This window comes from Somniosus microcephalus, chromosome 11 (assembly GCF_052327205.1).
Source record: "Somniosus microcephalus isolate GS21.2 chromosome 11, FLI_Smic_1.0, whole genome shotgun sequence".
Classification (NCBI taxonomy): domain Eukaryota; kingdom Metazoa; phylum Chordata; class Chondrichthyes; order Squaliformes; family Somniosidae; genus Somniosus; species Somniosus microcephalus.
Window position 1 is genome coordinate 192,328,540 of NC_140997.1, and position 20,067 is coordinate 192,348,606.

Genomic DNA, 20,067 nt, shown 5'->3' on the forward strand with positions numbered 1-20,067 from the left:
TTAAGTTGCCTATTTTTAATTGGACAGGTAGAGGTGGCACTGGGTGAGATTATGGGCTCAAGTATCAGGAGTGGTGTTGAACCCATCAGCCACAGTTGACCTAGTGACAGTGCAGCTCCTGAGTTTCATCAAGGTGTCTTAGATACCAAGTCACTTGTATGTTTTAAAAGTGAAAAACATTTCAAATTAAGAGATTAAAGTATGGTGTGGCAGTTCAGAACCATAAATGCAAGTTTTAAACAAAACAATACTCTGACTTTGAAAATGGTTTTTAACTTTACCATTAAGACTTTTTCAGTCACTGCACAACTGGAATCAGGCTGGAGATTAATGAGTAATGACTACGGAAAGATTCCCATGTACCTCTTTACTGTATCACAGCATGAAACCCAGCAAATAGGTGTTTATCATTTCTTACTCTATCTAGGATTGTGATACTCTAGAGGAATAAACTGAATTTCTTTTCAAGCAGAAGTGGGAAGAACTAGTCAATTACTGTATGGGCATTTAAAACTTCTGTAATTTGACTGTTGCGTAAGTTCATTTTAACTTGCAAAGTAAATCTCAATGATAAAGTAGCTTCTTTGGGCATTATGTATTGAAATTAAGTGGCAATACAAAAGATTTTAAATGGCAAACTTGCCCTGAGTGACAAAATACATTTCTGAACAGACTCGGTCTTCCTACGTGGAAAAGCTCAAGGCTTCAACTCTCTATGCCACAGCTGAGACAGGAAACCGAAGTTACCCTGGCTCCTGCCCTTGCAATGTGCTTTGTCTTACACTGTGGTCAAGATATAAAGCTGTGTCCTAATTTACATTTTCACAGCAGAGTGACCCAAAAAATGGTGAATGACAGAAAACAATTATTTTAATAAAAATATTAAAACAGAATATCTAGTCATTGTTTACAAGAAAATTTGTACAGATATTACACCATGAAAATCTTTCTGCATAGAAACAGCTGTTTCTTTGTTTATAAGATAAAAATTATATCTTTAAAGTGCACTTTCTTCAGAATTTCAAGGTTATTAGGGGATTATGGTCAAACTACAGCTAGTTTTTTTAAGATACATTATTGCAAAACAGACTGGTGCCATTTTTGTACTACCTCATGTCAAATTATTGCAGAACATTGGCTCCACAGGTAAGTTTACTGACTAGTGCTTAATGAAAAAAATCTACTTTAGAAACATAGCCATGTCCACAAGGGGGCACAGCAAGTCCATAAGTAAATCATACCACATAGGCTGCAACACGTTTTTGAAAGGAATGATTGTCCTGTACAAGAGCTCCACAAAAAATGACAAAGGTCTTGCCCCAAACATATATACACAGATGGCACATTTGCTTTACTCATCGGTGTTTTGTGTTTGTTGATGGACAGTTTGGAATACCAAAGACATTTTGTATTATTTGATTGTAGGGATGCTGTGATCACTTGTCTCTGTAGGCTTCAAGTGCCCCTTTTTAAAGCTTTGAATTGAGCTGAGTAAGGCTCCTCTGCCTGCACCATTGGCAGTAGAAATGGATTGTGATGGAGGTGGCGGGGCAGCTGGTGGTGGAGGGACTGGTGAAACTCCTGTAGGTATGGAAGGAAAAAAAAGTAAATCAGTGAAAATAACTTGAATGAAAAAAAAAATGTTCTCTTTTCCCATTAACTTATACAACTTTAATAGAAAGAACTGGAAATACACGAGCTAGCATCTGTAAAGAGAAATAAGTTAACATTTTGGGTGTAACTCACAATTAAAAGTATAGCTGACATGTCAATTTTTCTTTGCAGGTGCTGACTTGTGTTCTTCCAGCATTCTATATTTTTATTTTTGGCAAAATACTTACAAACTTCACCAATGATCACAACATTTTTCTTTAAAAAGTAATTGCCCTTAGCTCAACCTGTTCAGCTGACCAGGAAAAGCATTTTTGCACACCTGATGTGGTTATTGATTTTTTTTTTCCTGTTCAGTATATAGTACACATACTAATTTTTAAACTTAAAATATAGTTGCTTTGTTATAACTTGAATTTGTCACGGCCACACTTGATGGGCATGCACAAGCTTATTAAATATTAAGTGCAATACTGCTCTCCAGTAGAGATGGAAGATAGCACGTGACTTGGTTTCTAACAACGCAGACATTAGACAATAAAATGAAGTGGAGCTAGGCGAGGGGTTCTTTTGCCTTAAAGAACGTGAATTCCTTGAAAGGACATTGCCCTTTGACCTCACGTGCAAGTACAGTATAAAACCATCTCTATTTTTGGCACCAATTTCAGTCAGAGGACATGGGTATGGCTAGTGCGAGAAATGGAATAATCAATAGTGCTGCAGGTTGCTCTTGAGGGGTTTGGCTTATGGCAAATTATTGGCAGTGTAGTGTGAATACTGACACAGGATGTAAACAGAAAAATGTTCCATTCCCTATTAATGGCATCTCAATTGAATGACAATTCAAGAAACAAAAAAAAGTTGCGTTTCCAGTTCTCTATTTGCTGTTAGTTTTTTTTTTATAATTGGTCCGTGTAGAAGTGAATTATCAGATGCACCCAGCAGCAGCTGTTGAAGAAACAGTCTGTAAGCCAATGTAAATCTTTGGTAGCAATCAGGAAAGGCAGAGTTTTGTATATGAGACACGGCTGTGTGTGTGCCTTAACAGCCATCATCATAAATCACAGTAACCAATCAATGAAAGATGGTCTAGAATGTTACAACCTGAAACAATTTCACATTAAAAAGTGTATGATCAGGTATTTATTTATGCACCATCGCTATACAGGGAAACAGATTTAGTGATCACAGCCTGACCAAGGTAAATAAGAAACTCAGCATCACCTTTAACAAGGAGTCTAAGATTGGATATAATTTTCCCCACCCCATTAACTATCAAAATTGTAACAAGCAGAAAGAGCTAACCTGAATAAGAACTAGCTTATGCTGTTATGCAGGTTACTTGTATGAAGTTGAAATAAAACTATCGTACAAGTCTGTGCTGTAGCAACATATCTCAAGGTCTCGTACAGAATTGTAAAGGAACTTGATTTTTAAAACCGCGATTTCACCCTACTCAATACGAAGAGACCATAGGGATATTTCTGAATGTATATTTACAATGTAACTAAACCTTGTTGAACCAAAATGGAATCTCAAGAAATAATCTTGATTAACAGCATTAGGTTTCACAAAGTTTCCATTAAAATTTAAAGTACATTTGATTTGTACAATAATCACAGCATTTTTAAAGTTTTTATTTTAAAAAATACAGATTATCCACAGCACAGAACAATAGTGGTGATATTTTCATGCTTTTATTTTGATGAGCAGTGTTACTATTTGCACAATGTTTAAATAGAAACATACCCATATTTGCAAAAATTAATATGAACAAAGATGCAAATAGATCACATTTCAACCTATAGCTATTGTAGAAACAGGTTGGTCAACAGTAAGACAGGGCTGTTAATACTAGGGTATGGAAATTTGAGCTCTTGAACAACACAGAAGCAACATTTCAAATTTGGTCCATTGCAAGGTGCACCACAGAACTCCTGATCCTGGTCAGAGAAGGGAGAAGCTTGGTGTTTCTCTTGGAGAGGGAGAAAGAAACTTTCCACAAATCACTCGTGTATTCTCCTATAATGTCCTAATAATTGATTACACAGGAGCTGTGTGTATGGGAATATGAAGACATCCAATTAGCAATATTACTAATGCTGCAGATTTTTAAATTTTTTTTTTTTTTTTTTTTTAAAACAGACACTTATCATCCATTGTGCAAACAATGTTTGAAGCATTTAAGGAAAAACAAAAAATGGAACTACACAGGAAGTAGCACCCCTCAGTTGGATGCCGTGATGGGGGAGGCAGTGTCTTTCCAGATGGTGTTTTCCTCATCTATCTTATAATGGATCAGTGGGTAAACATACCATATGTATTATTCAGTCATGTAGACCAAAGACCCATGTTTGAACTATGGTCTGTGTTGAATTAGCCACACAGGGTGTTACAATTGCCTCAACACCCCTGACTAGAGAAAGGAAAAAAATTAGCAGGACTTTTGATTTAATCAGTTTATCTCTCCTCCCTCAACTGTCACCCAGCCATGTTACTTTTAATTTTTCTTCTACCTAGTACTTTCTGGTGACTCGAGTCTTCTTCTCCATTCCCTTTGCCCTCTCTCCTCCAAATCATTGGTGTCCTGTCCTCCCTAAAATATCTCCTACCCATATTCACAGCCACCATCTTGAAGCTCACCATTGATCATGTTCTTTCAACTCCCGTGGTCTCGATCAACAAAGCCATATCAGATCACTTCCTTGTATCCCTCACCACACACATCTCCCACCCTATTTCAAACCTACTTCCTTGGCATCTGCTGCTGGAAAAAAAAATCTCCAAGTCACTTACAATTGCACTCAAACTCTCAACGGCTTTTGGCCCTCCATTCAGTACAATACTACTGCAGCTATTGATTTGTTCAACCACTTCCTCACCTCCACCTTCAATGTCCAAATCCCCAGAAAAACCTTCACTATCTCTCATCCCTGGTGTGCCCCCGGTATGGTCCTGATCTTCACTCACTTAAGTCCAAGAGCACACAACTAGCTTAACCATCCATCCCCAGATTGGTTGGACCACATTAATTTTTATCTGGCCTAGTTATTCTCTGCCAAAACCACACATTACTCAAGGATCATCCTGGATCACAAAGTTAACCCCAGGCTCCTTTTCTCTACTACCAACCACTTCCTTAAACTCCACTCTAAAGCCAAGTGCAAGGAGCTTGTGGATTTATTTGCCACCAGAACAGATCATCCGTTCAGCTGCTTTCCTGTTCCCCTTGCTCACTAAGCCAGCCTTCCCAATTGCCCCCAACTTAGTGTTGAACCCCATCTCTAGTTTTCTTCCCTCCTGCCTTCTCTAAGCTCATCTTGCGCATGGGACCCAGCTCCTGCTCCCTCAACCCCATTCCCATTAAACACCTGAAAATCCAACTTCCCTTCCTGGCCCTATGCTAGCTGACATTGTTAATAGTTCTCTCTTCCCCTTCGGCACTGTCCCCCAGCCTTTCAAAACTACTGTCATCACCACCTCTTTAAAACACAAACCTTCACTCTCTCTGTCCTTGCAAATAACCATCGCCAACCTTCCTTTCCTCTCAAATCCTTGAATGTGTTGTCACCATCTAGGCTGTGCTCATCCCTCGCACAACACCAAATCAGCCCTAACCAAAGTCACGAATGATACTGTGTGCTGTCCTGTTTGACCCCGAGCTGAGCTTCCGACCCCATATCCTCTTCATTGCAGCGATTTCTACCTCTAATATCAGCCACCTCTGCTCGTGTCTCACCCATCTACTGCTGAAGCCATCATGCAGGTCTTTGTGACCTCCAGACTCAATAAACCTAATGCTCTCCTGGCTAGATTCTCCCCCTCCACTCTATAAACTTTGGCGCATCCAAAGCTCTGCACATGTATCCTATTCCACACCAAGTCCTGCTTGCTCTTCACCTCTGCCCTCACTGATCAACATTGGCTCCCAATCCACCAATGCCTCAAACTTAAAATTCTCATCTCTGTGTTTAAATCTTTTCATGGGCTCACTTCCTATTTTTATAATCGCCTCCAGCCCCACAACCCCCTCCAAACACTCCATTCCTCTGACTCCAGCCTCCTACACATCTTCCTTCCCTTCACCTCACCATTGGTGGCTATGGATTCAGCCACCTAGGCATCACAGTTTGGAATTCCTTCCCTACACCCCATCCATTTCTCCACTTCCCTCACCCCATTTAAGGTCCTCCTTAAATCCCACCTCTTTCACCAAACTTTTGGTCACTCCTCCAAGCCTTCTTTGGTAAGGCATCCATTTTATACTTGCATGTCAAACACCCTGGGACTTTTTTCTGCATTAAAGCCACCATATAATTAACAGCAAGTTGCTGTTGTTGGTACTCACTGTACAAGCTCAAACAAAGAATTGCTTCTTGGGAAGAGGCACAGGAAGGCTACGGAGACTGTAGCTCAGCATCAAAGGAGTAAAGGGAGGAAAATCAAAGGAAAAATATAACAGACATACAAAGAACCTATTAACCAGGAGTTCAGTGACGAATACATAAATTATCTGCTTAAAAAATATCCCCCCCACCACCCAAGAGTGATTGTGATGCAAGAGCAAACTGATTCACCTTGATGACTGTGACCTCTTGCTGCAGCCTATAAATTTTAGGGTGGTCTACATTACCCCAAAGTCAGGCTCAAAATGGTGTGTGCTCTACAGCAAAGACAGCATAAAAAGAAAGAAGCAATAAGTCAATACCAAGAAAGAGGCATTCTGGACAATATACAAAATGCAAACAGTGACAGTTTCAGACAACTGATGGGTTACTGAAGACAAATCAAAGATAAATGTTACACAATTACTTATTACATAAAGTGTCATGCAGGTCTGTGACAGTTTCTGATGTCTCTTCCTATCACACTTTACCACAACATTAGAAACAATAAGTGCTCCTAAAGGCAGACAATATCAGTTTAAACAAGAAAAACAGAAAATACTGGAAACACTCAGCAGGTCAGGCAGCATCTGTGGAGAGAGAAACCGAGGTTGATGACCGTTCATCGTCATTGACCTGAAACGTTAACTCCGTTTCTCTGTCCACAGATGCTGCCTGACCGGCTGAATGTTTCCAATATAATTTAAAATATAATTTATGGGTTACTTGGGAAAGGACAGTTTCTAACTATAAACTAGCCATAACTAATTAATCATCAGCAACAATAGAGGGGAATCATTTATCAGTGCTTCCATGGAATTTACATAAGCCAGCCTCACATGTCTAATCTAGTAAAATAAATGGATACTGTTACCTTGAGTAGAGCCCTGTAATTACAATCAGGGAAAGCACACATCATTCCCTATCTTCACTTCTTGTACTAACTCCATACACAAGTGTCTGTTTAAGTAGAGTTTTCAGTTAAGTGTTTTCTGCCATGATTTTGGTCTCCCATACCTGTTCAATATGTTTGGCAATTGATTTAAGGAATAGACTACTAACCTGGATGGATCGGTGGGCAAATGCACTACATGGTGTGGCACTGAACCAAACCAGAAAAGTCCCAAATGCAATCCCTACGCTGGTCGATCTAATCTCACCAAGGCAGCAATGAGACAATATGACTATCCTCGGCACCCATGGACCAGTAATGGAAGGAGGGGGAAAAACCTGCTTGCGATTGCCACCGTGACCTATGCTGATGAACCCAATATACAAACAGGCCATTGAGACTCAGCTTTGGAATGGGCATGGCTGCTGTTGTTGGCAGACTTCTCAGCAAGTAATGCTGCCTTCAGGAAAGAAGAAAACCAGGAGAAAAAAAGACAAAGCAAAACTTAAACACACATACAAGCAAAGAGCAGAAGTCCTCATAATGAAGTAACTCCCAGTCATATACAATTCCCCACAGCACTACCGTAACCCCAGCTCTATAGCATCACTATTACCAGCCGAGAATATCCTCACTTCCCAGCTTAACAAAACTGCTCTCACCAGCCCAATGGCTCCAGGATCTGTGTGCTATGATCCTCCACCCAAAAAGGTGAAACTTCCATTCCCCCCTGCAAAAATCAACTGGATAATACAGTGTCACCAAGGTCTTCTGACTGCTTAATCTCTCCCAATACATTTTGAGATGATGGATATTGAAAATACTTCTCAAAACGCAGATTCATGGCATAAATCAGACAATAGGTTTGGTGAGGGTTTTATAGAACACATCGGCTACTATCAACCATTTGTTAGATTTGAGTTCAACGGTTGTATAAAAATTGCATCATCTAGAATCTAACCATGTGCCATTTACACAGTAGAGGATTAATGTATAATATGATGAGATTGCAGAAACAGTACAAACCGATGGGATGGAATGTGTCTCATTAATGACCTGCCTGATAACTCAAGAAAAATAAGTTGCACGGGAGTCTCATTAGATTATAGAACACTTTAGGTTTCTCATTTTTAATACTGCATGCAGAGATTCTTGGCAAGCCAAAGTGATAAACTAGCCATTAGAAAGGAAAAGCAATTAGAAGAGGGAAAAAAGGAAGCCATTATATTGTTTACAATTTGCTATGGTCAGATTTTCGGAAGTTATAGGTTTACTGAAAGCGTTGTGCCATTAGGATTACATGGTGCCAAATCTTATCTTTTGCCATTAAGAATGAAGGACAGAAAATGCAACTGCAGTAATTACAGTTATGGTGCATTTCAGCATGACGTTAAAAATTCTAGAAAACCCCAGGGACTACACTACTGCCTTAATAATAATATGGGTGTGTGACTATTAAATTTAACCGTTTGAGGCACCTAAACAACAGGACATCAAAATTGGCCTAGTATTCCTGAATGGCAGGCAGTATAAAATATTTCACTAATAGGCTACTTGGAAAATCTTCTAGCAAGCAATAACAAATTATCAGCAACAATGAAGGTAAGTAACTGATGAATTGTATTTTGAAAATACTGCAGGGCATTGTGGTGGGTTGGTGCTGTAACATGCTTTGTGAAGTGGTAGGACAGTGCATGAATTCACACCATTTACTACACACAACACATTCCCTAATCAAAGCTTTGTCATAAGGCAGACACTGAAGAGAGCCCAGATTACTCACCCTTGGCTATTCTCAACGGCAACTTTTATGTAGGACCTTTAACATAGAAAAACATCTCAAGGTGCTTCAAGGCGGCATAATCTGGGGGTCCTGGTGCACGAAACTCAAAAGGTTAGTATGCAGGTGCAGCAAGTGATTAAGAAGGCCAATGGAATGTTGGCTTTCATTGCTAGGGGGATAGAATATAAAAATAGGGAGGTATTGCTTCAGTTGTACAAGGTATTGGCGAGACCGCACCTGGAATACTGCGTACAGTTTTGGTGTCCATACTTAAGAAAGGACATACTTGCTCGAGTCAGTACAAAGAAGGTTCACTCGGTTAATCCCGGGGATGAGGGGATGGACATATGAGGAGAGGTTGAGTAGATTGGGACTCTACTCATTGGAGTTCAGAAGAATGAGAGGCGATCTTATTGAAACATATAAGATTGTGAAGGGGTTGGATCGGGTGGATGCGGGGAAGATGTTCCCGATGATGGGTGAAACTAGAACTAGGGGGCATAGTCTTAGAATAAGGGGCTGCTCTTTCAAAACTGAGATGAGGAGGAACTACTTCACTCAGAGGGTGGTAGGTCCATGGAATATGCTGCCCCAAAAAGCTGTAGAAGCTACATCATTACATAAATTTAAAACAGAAATAGACAGTTTCCTAGAAGTAAAGGGAATTAAGGGTTACAGGGAGCGGGCAGGAATTTGGACATGAGTCTAGGTTCGGATCGGTCATGGCCCTGTGGGTAGCGGAGCGGGCCCAGTAGCCTGATCCTGCTTCTATTTCATGTGTCTAATTCTGTTAGATTCAGGAGATGGTTCTGTGATAGTGGATTGGCGGTTAGGATCAGATCAGCCATGATCTTATTGAATGGCGGAGCAGGCTCGAGGGGCCGATTGGCCTACTCCTGCTCCTATTTCTTATGTTCTTATGTAATCACATAAAAATAGGCACCAAACCAGAGAACGAGGCATGTCAAAAGCTTGATCAAAAAGATAGGTTTTAAGGATGGTTTTAAAGAAGGTGGTGGTGGAGGTGTTCAAGGTTGAATCGGATGCTAAGGTTGTGAACAGTCTGGGCAGAGGGGTAGAATCAGTGGCAACGGTATCAGGGCACTTAGAAAATCATAACATGATTAGGCAGAGTCAACGTGGTTTTATGAAAGGGAAATCGTGTTTGACAAATTTATTAGAGTTTTTTGAGGATGGAAATAGCAGGGTAGATAAAGGGGAACCAGTGGATGTAGTATATTTGGATTTCCAAAAGGCATTCGATAAGGTGCCACATAAAAGGTTATTACACAAGATAAGGGCTCATGGGGTTGGGGGTAATATACTAGCATGGATAGAGGATTAGTTAATGGACAGAAAACAGAGAATAGGGATAAACGGGTCTTTTTCCGGTTGGCAGGCTTTAACTAGTGGGGTGCCGCAAGGATCGGCGCTGGGGCCTCAATCTATATTAATGACCGAGATGACAGGACCGAGTGTAATGTATCCAAGTTTGCTGACGATACAAAGCTAGGTGGGACAGTAAGCTGTGAGGAGAACACAGAGTCTGCAAAGGGATATAGATAGACTGAGTGAGCAGTAAGGTGGCAGATGGAGTATAATGTAGGGAAATGTGAGGTTATTCACTTTGGTAGGAAGAATAGAAAAACAGTATTTTTTAAATGGCGAGAAACTTTTAAATGTTGGTGTTCAGAGAGATTTGGGTGTCCTCGTGCAAGAAACACAGAAAGCTAGCATGCAAGTACAGCAAACAATAAGGAAGGTAAATGGCATGTTTGCCTTTATTGTAAGGGAGTTGGTGTATAAGAGTAAGAAAATCTTACTACAATTGTACAGGGCCTCGGTGAGACCACACCTGGAATACTGTGCACAGTTTTGGTCTCCTTATTTAAGAAAGGATATACTTGCCTTGGAGGCAGTGCAACAAAGGTTCACTAGATTGATTACTGGGATGAGAGGGCTGTCCTATGATGAGAGATTGTGTAGAATGGGCCTATACACTCTGGAGTTTAGAAGAATGAGAGGTGATCTCAGTGAAACATAAGATTCTGAAGGGGATTGACAGGGTAGATGCTGAGAGGTTGTTTCCCCTGGCTGGAGTGTCAAGAAATAGGGGGCATAGTCTCAGGTTAAGGGGTAGGCCATTTAAGACCGAAATGAGGAGGAATTTCTTCACTCATAGGGTTGTGAATCTTTAGAATTCTCTGCCCCAGAGGATTGTGAATGCTGAGTCTTTGAGTATATTCAAGGCTGAGATAGATAGATTGATTTTTGGACTCTAGGGGAATCAAGGGATAAGGAGATCAGACGGGAAAATGGAGTTGAGGTTGATGATCAGCCGTGATTTTATTGAATGGCGGAGCAGGCTCGAGGGGCAGCACGGCCTACTCCTGCTCCTATTTCTTATGTTCTTATGGTACAGTATTTGTGGCTGAATATGATGGCTTCGGTCTTCCCAATGTTTAACTGGACGAAATTGCAGCTCATCCAAGACTGGATGTCGGACAAGCAATCTGACAGCATAGAGGCAGTGGAGGGTCGAGAGTGGTGGTGGAAAGGTGTCGTCAGAATACATGTGGAAGCTGACCTTGTGTCTTCAGATGATGTCGTCAGGGTCAAAATGTCAATGAGGAAGAGAGAGGTCCAAGGATAGATCCATGGGGAATTCCAAAAGTAACAGTGATGGAAGTGGGATGAACAACCATTGCTGGAACTCTCTGGCTTTGATTGGATATGTAAGTGTGGAACTAAGCCATTCAATAAAGTCAGAGTCATTGTCAAGTTCCACACTCTATGGCCGGAATTTTGCCGGCACTCGGGGCGGGTCTGGAAGCGAGACATCCGGCAAAATCGCAAAGATTGACAGCGGGTCGGAAACCCGCCGTCAACCCGCTTCCAATCAATCTTCCCAAGTATCGGGTTCCTGATTTGCGCATGGACCCGACACCCAGTGGTGGGAAGAGGATTATAGCCACTTAACTGCTTGTTAACAGGTAGTTAACAGGGTTTTTTCCAATTTTGACACTTCTGCTGCGGGCTTACCGACATCCGGACACCACACCAGGTAAGTGTGGCGTGTTGAGAGTCTGCTGTAATGTTTATGCATTGATGACAGCTGCAGAAGTGGTGTGAAGGATCAAATGTTGCAATGGTGAGTTTCAGAGGTAAGAAAATGTTTGGAAATCCATTTTTAATCCATTTAGACTTTTCTGTAGGTAACAAGTTTTGAATTGTACGTGTAGTCCCACCTCATTGGGAGAACCTCTCACCAGTGACAGATCGCTTCTGTAACCTCACCTGCAGCTGCCATCTGTTCTAGTCTAAGGAGGGAGTCACTGGAGAGCCTGGGCGCAAAGCTCACCTCTGAACAGTGATTGTCAGTGTTTGCAGCACCTCAATGCTGTCAAATACTGAAAAATTAACTGTCAAAAAAAATTGTGCATGGTCCCTTTAAGAAAACCAGCAGATGACACATCATCAAATGACATCATCTGACACCGGCTTCCTCTTAATTGGCCGGCAAGCCCACAGGCGGGTATAACAAGGCCAATTGACATAAAATTACGTCTGTGGGCCGGATGTAGTTGGGGGCGGGACTGGAACCCAGAAGACAGCTGACCCACTCCCAAGTCGCCTTGAAGCATAAAATCGTGGCCTATGACTCCATGACTCAAACATAACAATGTGGGAAAGATGATTTGGGAGGCGCAACACATTCAAGGACTTGAGGAAAGGGAGCTTGGAGAAGCAGTTGTTGAGCTGCCTTAAAGATATTCTCATACATATATTTAAGTCAGCTCAAAACGGCAGTGGATATTACCTATCTGCCTGCTACTGTAATGGTATACGGTTTGCTATCAATGAAGTAGTTAGAATTTATTTTAAAATGCAGAGGTCATGGGATAGCCAAGAGAGTTTTTTTTATACATGGGATGGCCCAACAAGCAGGTACAGTTAGATTGCAAATGTAACAAAATTGACCTTGTGACTACTGAGAGCACAATGACTTGGAGAGTTTGTACTAGGTTGCCAACAGGCATACTGATCCTTTGTCATGGCAGAATCCATGTTGCAACAACTGTTTCAATGATCACTAGTTAACTCTGCATTAACTTCTGTGTACATGGGATAAAAGTTCCAGAGACAGGAGAAGCAGTGCAAAATGGTCTCCCCAGTACAGTAGCTTTTGTGTCCCTGACATAAACATGGGGGTCTGGCTTAATACGGCTGCCTACTGCAGTTAAGAAACAATTAGCAACGTATATAAGTCCAGGACCTCCAGCTGCCATTTACTAACACACATTAATATGGAGGTAATAAGTGGAAGCTTTTACCTCAGTTTGAAAAAAAAGCATAAGTTAATAAACATACAATACATTTTCAAACCTTGAAATTGCTACTTTGTGCATTTATCAAAGGGCTGCATTGTGAGCATTTGTTTTCCCAAGTATCTACATTATTTGTTTTACCTCATTTTACTTGTTTCAAAGTGCTTCCACAGTCTGAACAACTCTGGTTTAATTATTAAGAACTTGTCACAGAAAACCAATTACCCTGTTTTACTCAACTAAATTGAAAGTGCTCAAAAAAATCACAGTAAAAAACACCATGTCTGTACAACGTTATGCTTTGTTAGCACTGTAAAAAGCAAGGTTTAGAAATTAGCTGATAAGCACCACCAGATTACAAAGAGTAGATTGCAATTAAAATCTAGCTGTCCCAATCTTTATTGAGGACATAGGTGCCAATCTGTACAAAACATTGGGTGAGCAGAACGGAGAAGCAGCATACATGTTATCGTCATGGCCTAGCAATAAATAATCCTTCCAGGATGTTTGGTAAATAACCCGACTCCTTCTCTACCTCCCCCACCATTAGTATCCCTATCCTTTCACTGACAAAATGGCGGCGCGCACAGACGCAGCGGCTTTGTCTCTCCCGAGACTGAGCGTTTTCACCCTCTTCTTGAGTCTCTTCTGGACTCTGCTGATACGGGAATTGAGGGCAGACCTACTGTACAGCCGGCAGATGCTCCTCGACATCGGGGCCGACTGCGTGCGGCTCACACTCGGCGCCATCGATTTGCCTCCAGACATCGCCCGACCCCCGGGACCAGCGTGGCGTCCTTCCCCAGCCGGAAGTCGGCACAGACCGCGCAGGGAACGCAAGCAGAAGTGGGGTAAGAGGGCCGGAATCCAAAATAGGCTGAAGAGGGCCCCACACAAACCCTCCCTCCCAAGTATTTTCCTGGCCAACGTCAGGTCACTAGAAAACAAAATGGATGAGATCAAACTTGATCTCTCCTCACAGAAAAGGACAAAGGAATGCTGTGCCATGATCTTCACAGAGACCTGGTTGAACAACGGCATCCCTGACACCACCATCCAACTAGAAGGACGCACGGTCTTCTGCGCCGACAGAACTGCAGACTCCGGTAAGAGCAAGGGAGGCGGTTTGTGCATTTACACTAACAATGCCTGGTGCACTAACACGGATATAATCGATAGATCCTGCTCGGCTGATTTGGAATTCCTCATGGTAAGGTGCAGACCCTTCTACCTGCCTCGGGAATTCACGGCTGTTATCCTCACTGCGGTCTACATCCCACCACACGCTAATGCCAAACTAGCACTGAAGGACCTCTACAGGGCCATCAGCAAACAACAAACTGCGCACCCAGACGGAGCTTTTATCGTCGTGGGGGACTTCAATCACATAAACCTAAAAACTGTACTACCAAAATTCCACCAGAATGTTTCCTGCCCCACAAGAGGGGAGAACACACTGGATCAAGTCTACACAAGCATTGTAGACGCTTATAAGGCCATTCCCTGCCCCCACCTTGGGAAGTCTGACCACCTCTCCCTGTTTCTAGCCCCGGCATACAAACCGCTCATCAAAAGAGGGAGAACATCAGTGAAAGTATGGCCAGAGGGGGCAGTCTCGGAGCTTCAGGATTGCTTCGAACGCACTGATTGGGGCATGTTTGCCCATAAGGACATCGAGGAATACGCATCCACAGTGCTATTCTACATTAACAGTTGCGTCGAGGTAGTCACGACCCATAAAAATATCAGGACATATCCCAACCAGAAACCCTGGATGAACAGAGAGGTCCGCGCGCTGTTGAAAGCACGCGACACAGCATTTAAATCTGGTGACGTGGCGGCTTACAGTGCAGCTAGGACCAACCTAAAAAAGGGTATCAGGACTGCCAAAAGGAAACAGACACTGCGGATAGAGGATCATTTCCACAACAACTCGGACCCCCGGCGCATGTGGCAAGGCATCCAGTCCATCACTGACTACAAGATCAAAAACACCAGCTCCCCGGTTAGCGATGCCTCCCTTCCGGAGGAGCTTAACAACTTCTACGCTCGCTTCGACAGGGACCCGGCTACCAAAGCCTTGCCACCCCCGGAAGACCAGGTGCTCACTCTGTCGACCTCCGACGTAAGGGGTGTTCTACGCGGAGTGAACACACGAAAGGCTGCTGGACCGGATAGCATCCCTGGACGGGTACTCAAGGAATGTGCTGATCAGCTGGCTGATGTCTTCACCGCCATCTTCAATCTGTCATTGGCCCAGGCAGTAGTCCCTACATGGTTCAAGACCGCTACCATTATTCCTGTGCCAAAACAAACGGCTGTGACGTGCCTGAACGACTATTGACCTGTCGCGCACTCACCCATCATAATGAAGTGTTTCGAGAGACTGGTCCTGGCTCACATCAAAGCCAGTGTTCCCGCCTCTCTTGACCAACACCAGTTTGCCTATCGTGCAAACAGATCAACGGAGGACGCAATCACAACTGCTCTACACTCTGCACTGAATCACTTAGATGGTAAAGAGACCTACATCAGAATGCTGTTCATAGACTACAGCTCAGCATTCAACACTATCGTCCCCAACAAGCTGGTCACCAAACTCCACACTCTTGGCCTGAACACTTCCCTCTGCAACTGGACCCTGGACTTCCTAACAGACCCCAGTCTGTCAAATTAGGTAACCACACCTCACCCGCCCCCCCTTGACCCTGAACACGGGGGCCCCACAAGGATGTGTGCTGAGCCCCCTCCTCTACTCCCTCTTCACCCACGACTGTGTGGCTGTTCATGGTTCCAACACCATCAAGTTTGCGGATGATACCACGGTAGTAGGCCAGATCACCAACAACGATGAGTCAGCCTACAGGGAGGAGGTCCAGCATCTCGTGAAGTGGTGCGCCGATAACAACCTGGCCCTGAACATCAAGAAAACCAAAGAAATCATTGTGGACTTCAGGAAGTCTAAAGTCGGAAGTCACACCCCCATCCGCATCAAATGGGGCTGTGGTGGAAAGGGTGGGCAGCTTTAAGTTCCTCGGAGTCCACATCACGGAAGACCTCTCCTGGTCCCTCAATGCCTCCTCTCTGGTGAAGAAGGCCCAGCAGCGCCTATATTTCCTAAGGAGGCTGAAGGGATGTAACCTGTCAGCCCTGATCCTCTCTAACTTTTACCGCTGCACAATAGAGAGCATCCTGACGAACTGTATCACAGTATGGTATGGCAGCTGTAGCTACTATGACCGGAAAGCCCTGCAGCGGGTAGTCAAAACTGCCCAACGCATTACCGGCATCCGGCTACCGACCATAGAGCACATATACCAGAAACGCTGTTTATGGAGGTCACGGTCCATCATCAAAGACCCTACCCACCCCAGCCACAGTCTGTTCGCCCTCCTGCCATCTGGGAGACGCTACAGATGCATTCGCACCTGTACGACCAGATTTAGGAACAGCTTCTTTCCCAGGGCTGTCATCCTACTGAACTCCACAAATAAACTCTAAAGCCTACACATCTGCCAATGCACTTTATTATGGTTATGTTTATGTTAATGTATTACAAACCAAATGTATGTTGAATGTTTAAATGTCTTAATCTAAATGTAAACTCTCGGGAGCCGCAAGCCTACATTTCGTTGTACTGCACTTGTGCACTAGCAATGACAATAAAAGTTGATTTGATTTGATTTGTTGGGAGTGCTCCAATTTATGGTTGCAGACAGAAGCAATTATCATAATGCTCTAAGAGGTATCGGCTCCATGAAGCTATTCCTCATTTTCCATGCCTCTTCCATTTACTTTTTTACATCCTGCTAAGTTTGGATGTTTGATTAATTCTATATAAAATCTTATATATGTAAAGACGAAAGACAAAACCCAACACCATATTTCATGTGACTGACCTTCCTGCTAGCTCAGCGACACAATCATTAGGTAATAGGTTGAGCTCCAATTTAAGTTCACTACTTAGATTGGGGTGCATTACATAAGGTGGTAAATTGGCAGTTGCTTCCTGGTTACCCCTGAACTGCTTATGATCAAAATACTGCTTCCTTTCTTCTTTAGTAATGCCAATACTAAACATCAGCAAAAACTGTTTCCAAATGTTTAATTATATTGATTACTCACATAATTATGAATACAGCAAAAACTAAATTCATTTAGGCAACATGTTTATAAAATTCTAGGTAGGAAAATTTTACTATAATTTTAAAATAGCAAACATTCAAACAACATTTAATGTCTCTAGAGTCATAATAGCCTTAGATGAACTGATGCAGTTTTGGATTTTCAATAAAAAAGTTAATGTCTTGCTAAATACATCATCCTAAAATATGGTAACTATCAATTACATGATTATACTTGTCACATTCATGTTAAGAAACATTTTTACCTACCAGTTGATGGAGGAGTAGGCGAAGATGGTGATGTTAAAGGAGAACTAGCACCAGAGCCTGAAGGGAAGATTATAGTTAAAAATTTAACTACCTTGTTTACACAACACATTGATAAATATTTTGATTAACAATAAATTTACAATATGCTGAAGGAACTACCAAAGGGGTCAGCAATCCAGCTTTTCCTTAAATGTCAGATACAATTCCCCCCCGCCACCCCCATGCTCCATACTGTACAAATCAGTATAATGGTCAATTTTGTCTGAGAGGAGTTACTATTTTCTATTTCGTGTCCTTTGCAGTTTATTTGCATCATGTTCATAGCTTGTATAAGGTTATATTCTGTACAGGTCACACAGATGAGATACTTGACCTCATACTGACTGTTGCTTGTAAAATCCATTTCATCAATAATGAGAAAGGCCTACAAAACGGTTTTATTCATTACCAACAATGAACAGAACAAAAGCTTTATTCAATGGTTGATGTTCATATTGTCATCAGATGACTTCCATGCACCCTTCCTATGTCACCATGTGCTACACATTAACTTCTGTGCCTAAACAGTACACTTCTGGGCAATATATAACATATAAAAATAAAGATGAAAAGCAGTAAGAGTTTGTTTTATCATCATTGTCTTTATTTGACTCCTTGCCTTTCACAAATATATGTATAGGTCAAAACCTTTGTTTAATATGTAAAATTATGGACCTTGAATGAGAACAACTAAAACTCATTCATGGAGAGTTTTAAGATCTGGCATTTTTAGTCCTTTTGCTCCCTTAACCTTGAGTGTAGTTATTTTTAAAGGTGTACTGAAGAGAAAAGTATGAACAACCCCTCATTGAATACAGAATTAATCTTTGGTATTATTCACACAACAAATTAGTTACTGAAGGAGTGTTACCAATTAATAAACACATGAAAAGTTTTAGGTCAATCCAAGACGACGACAACAGGAAAAAGGGCAACAGTATTTTAATAAATTTAGAAAAAGAAAAAATGATAAGTGGTAATTTCAACACTTACACAATAACTCACTGGTGCACTCCCATGTAGCTACAACTTACAAAAAAAATCTGCTGGCTCAGTCAATGCACCAATGATCATTTGAGAAATGTATCCAGAGAAAAGTTGGCAGGAAGAAATATTCAATTCTTCTTGAGATTTCCTTCTGCCAATATTGCTTCCCCCTACAGCCAGGACAGTGGGACACATTGGGCCACAAGAGTTTTCTCCTTTCCATTCCACAAATGGATGTCAAAAGGCCAGGATTGGCACCAACAATATTTTCTCCTACATTTACAGTGCAGTATTACATATCAAAGGCCATGACAAAAAAGACATCTACCCAATCATGGCAGACTAGTCTACATCAGGAGCAAATGTGATGCTTTAGGCTAGTACACTGACCTTTCACTCAAATCCCTGTGACCCTACGATCCAAGTTGGAATCTAGCCCAGACTGATGGCATGAAGGCTTCCTCTGTCTGCTGATGGTGAGGGAACCCACATGGAATGTGTTTGGGCAGTCTCATCCAAACTTAGTGGATGTGGTCCCGCAGCACAAAACTTCCCTTAAATTGATGCGTGCAATGGAAATGTTACATGGATGTAAGGGCTGCTGTTGAGTGCACAGTTGATGCATATTATGAGGACAGAATAAGAGCAGCTTTACTCTGCTGCAGGCTGTGTTATAACTGACCTAGGAATGCTTGAAATGGGAAAGTGTTCCATTGCTCAGCACTGCCATCCTTTAAGTTGATGTGCAGAAAAATTCCCCCCACCCCCCACAAAAAAACTAATTGAAATCATCTGAAGCTGCAATTTTAATTGGTGATCCTCCAAGTACTTCCTCACTAAAGCTATTGGGCTGCTCCTTGCTGCTTTTTTATTACATAGGATTACATAGGATATACGGCACAGAAGCAGGCCATTCGGCTCAACCAGTCCATGCCGGTGTTTATGCTCCACTCGAGCCTCCTCCAGTCTTTCCTTATCTAAATCCATCAGCATAACCTTCTATTCCCTTCTCCCTCATATACTTGTCTAGCCTCCCCTTAAGTGCATCTATACTTTTCACTTCAACCACTCCGTGGTAGCGAGTTCCACATCGTCACAACTCTCTGGGTAAAGAAGTTTCTTCTGAATTCCCTATTGGATTTCTTGGGGACTATCTTATATTGATGGCCTCTAGTTATGCTCTTCCCCACAAGTGGAAACATTCTCTTTGTATCCACGCTGTCAAAACTTTTCATAATTTTAAAGACCTCGATTAGGTCACCCCTCAGCCTTCTTTTTTCACAAGAAAAGAGACCCAACCTGTTCATCCTTTCCTGATATGTATACCCTCGCATTTCTGGTATCATCATTGTAAATCTTCTCTGCACCCTCTCCAGTGCCTCTATATCCTTTTTATAACATGGCAACCAGAACTGTACATAGTACTCCCAAGTGTTGTTAACCAAGGTTCAATACAGTTTTAGCATAACTTCCCTACTTTTCAATTCTATACCTCTAGAAATAAACCCTAGTGCTTGGTTTGCTTTTTTAAATGGCCTTGCTAACCTGTGTCGCAACTTTTAGTGATTTGTGTATTTGTACTCAGAGATCCCCTTGTTCCTCTACCCCACCTAGACTTGCACCCTCCAAGTAATAGGTGACCTTCCCA

General features: G+C 42.1%; 1 protein-coding gene across 3 annotated transcripts in view; it reads right to left on the bottom strand.

Moving 5' to 3' along the window:
- Positions 1 to 852: 852 nt before the first annotated feature.
- Positions 853 to 20,067, bottom strand: part of pxk (PX domain containing serine/threonine kinase) — a 71,403-nt gene continuing 52,188 nt past the window's right edge. For 2 of the 3 annotated variants that reach the window (XM_086001554.1, XM_086001553.1), the window contains exons 14-15: positions 17,394 to 17,450; positions 853 to 1,581 (exon numbers count right to left, since the gene is read on the bottom strand). In XM_086001554.1, coding sequence (XP_085857680.1) covers positions 1,412 to 1,581; positions 17,394 to 17,450 — 227 coding nt within the window. In that variant the 3' untranslated portion in view covers positions 853 to 1,411. Of the gene's footprint in view, positions 1,582 to 6,188; positions 6,275 to 17,393; positions 17,451 to 20,067 lie in introns of all 3 variants that reach the window. The other variant, XR_015080036.1, reaches the window with a different exon arrangement.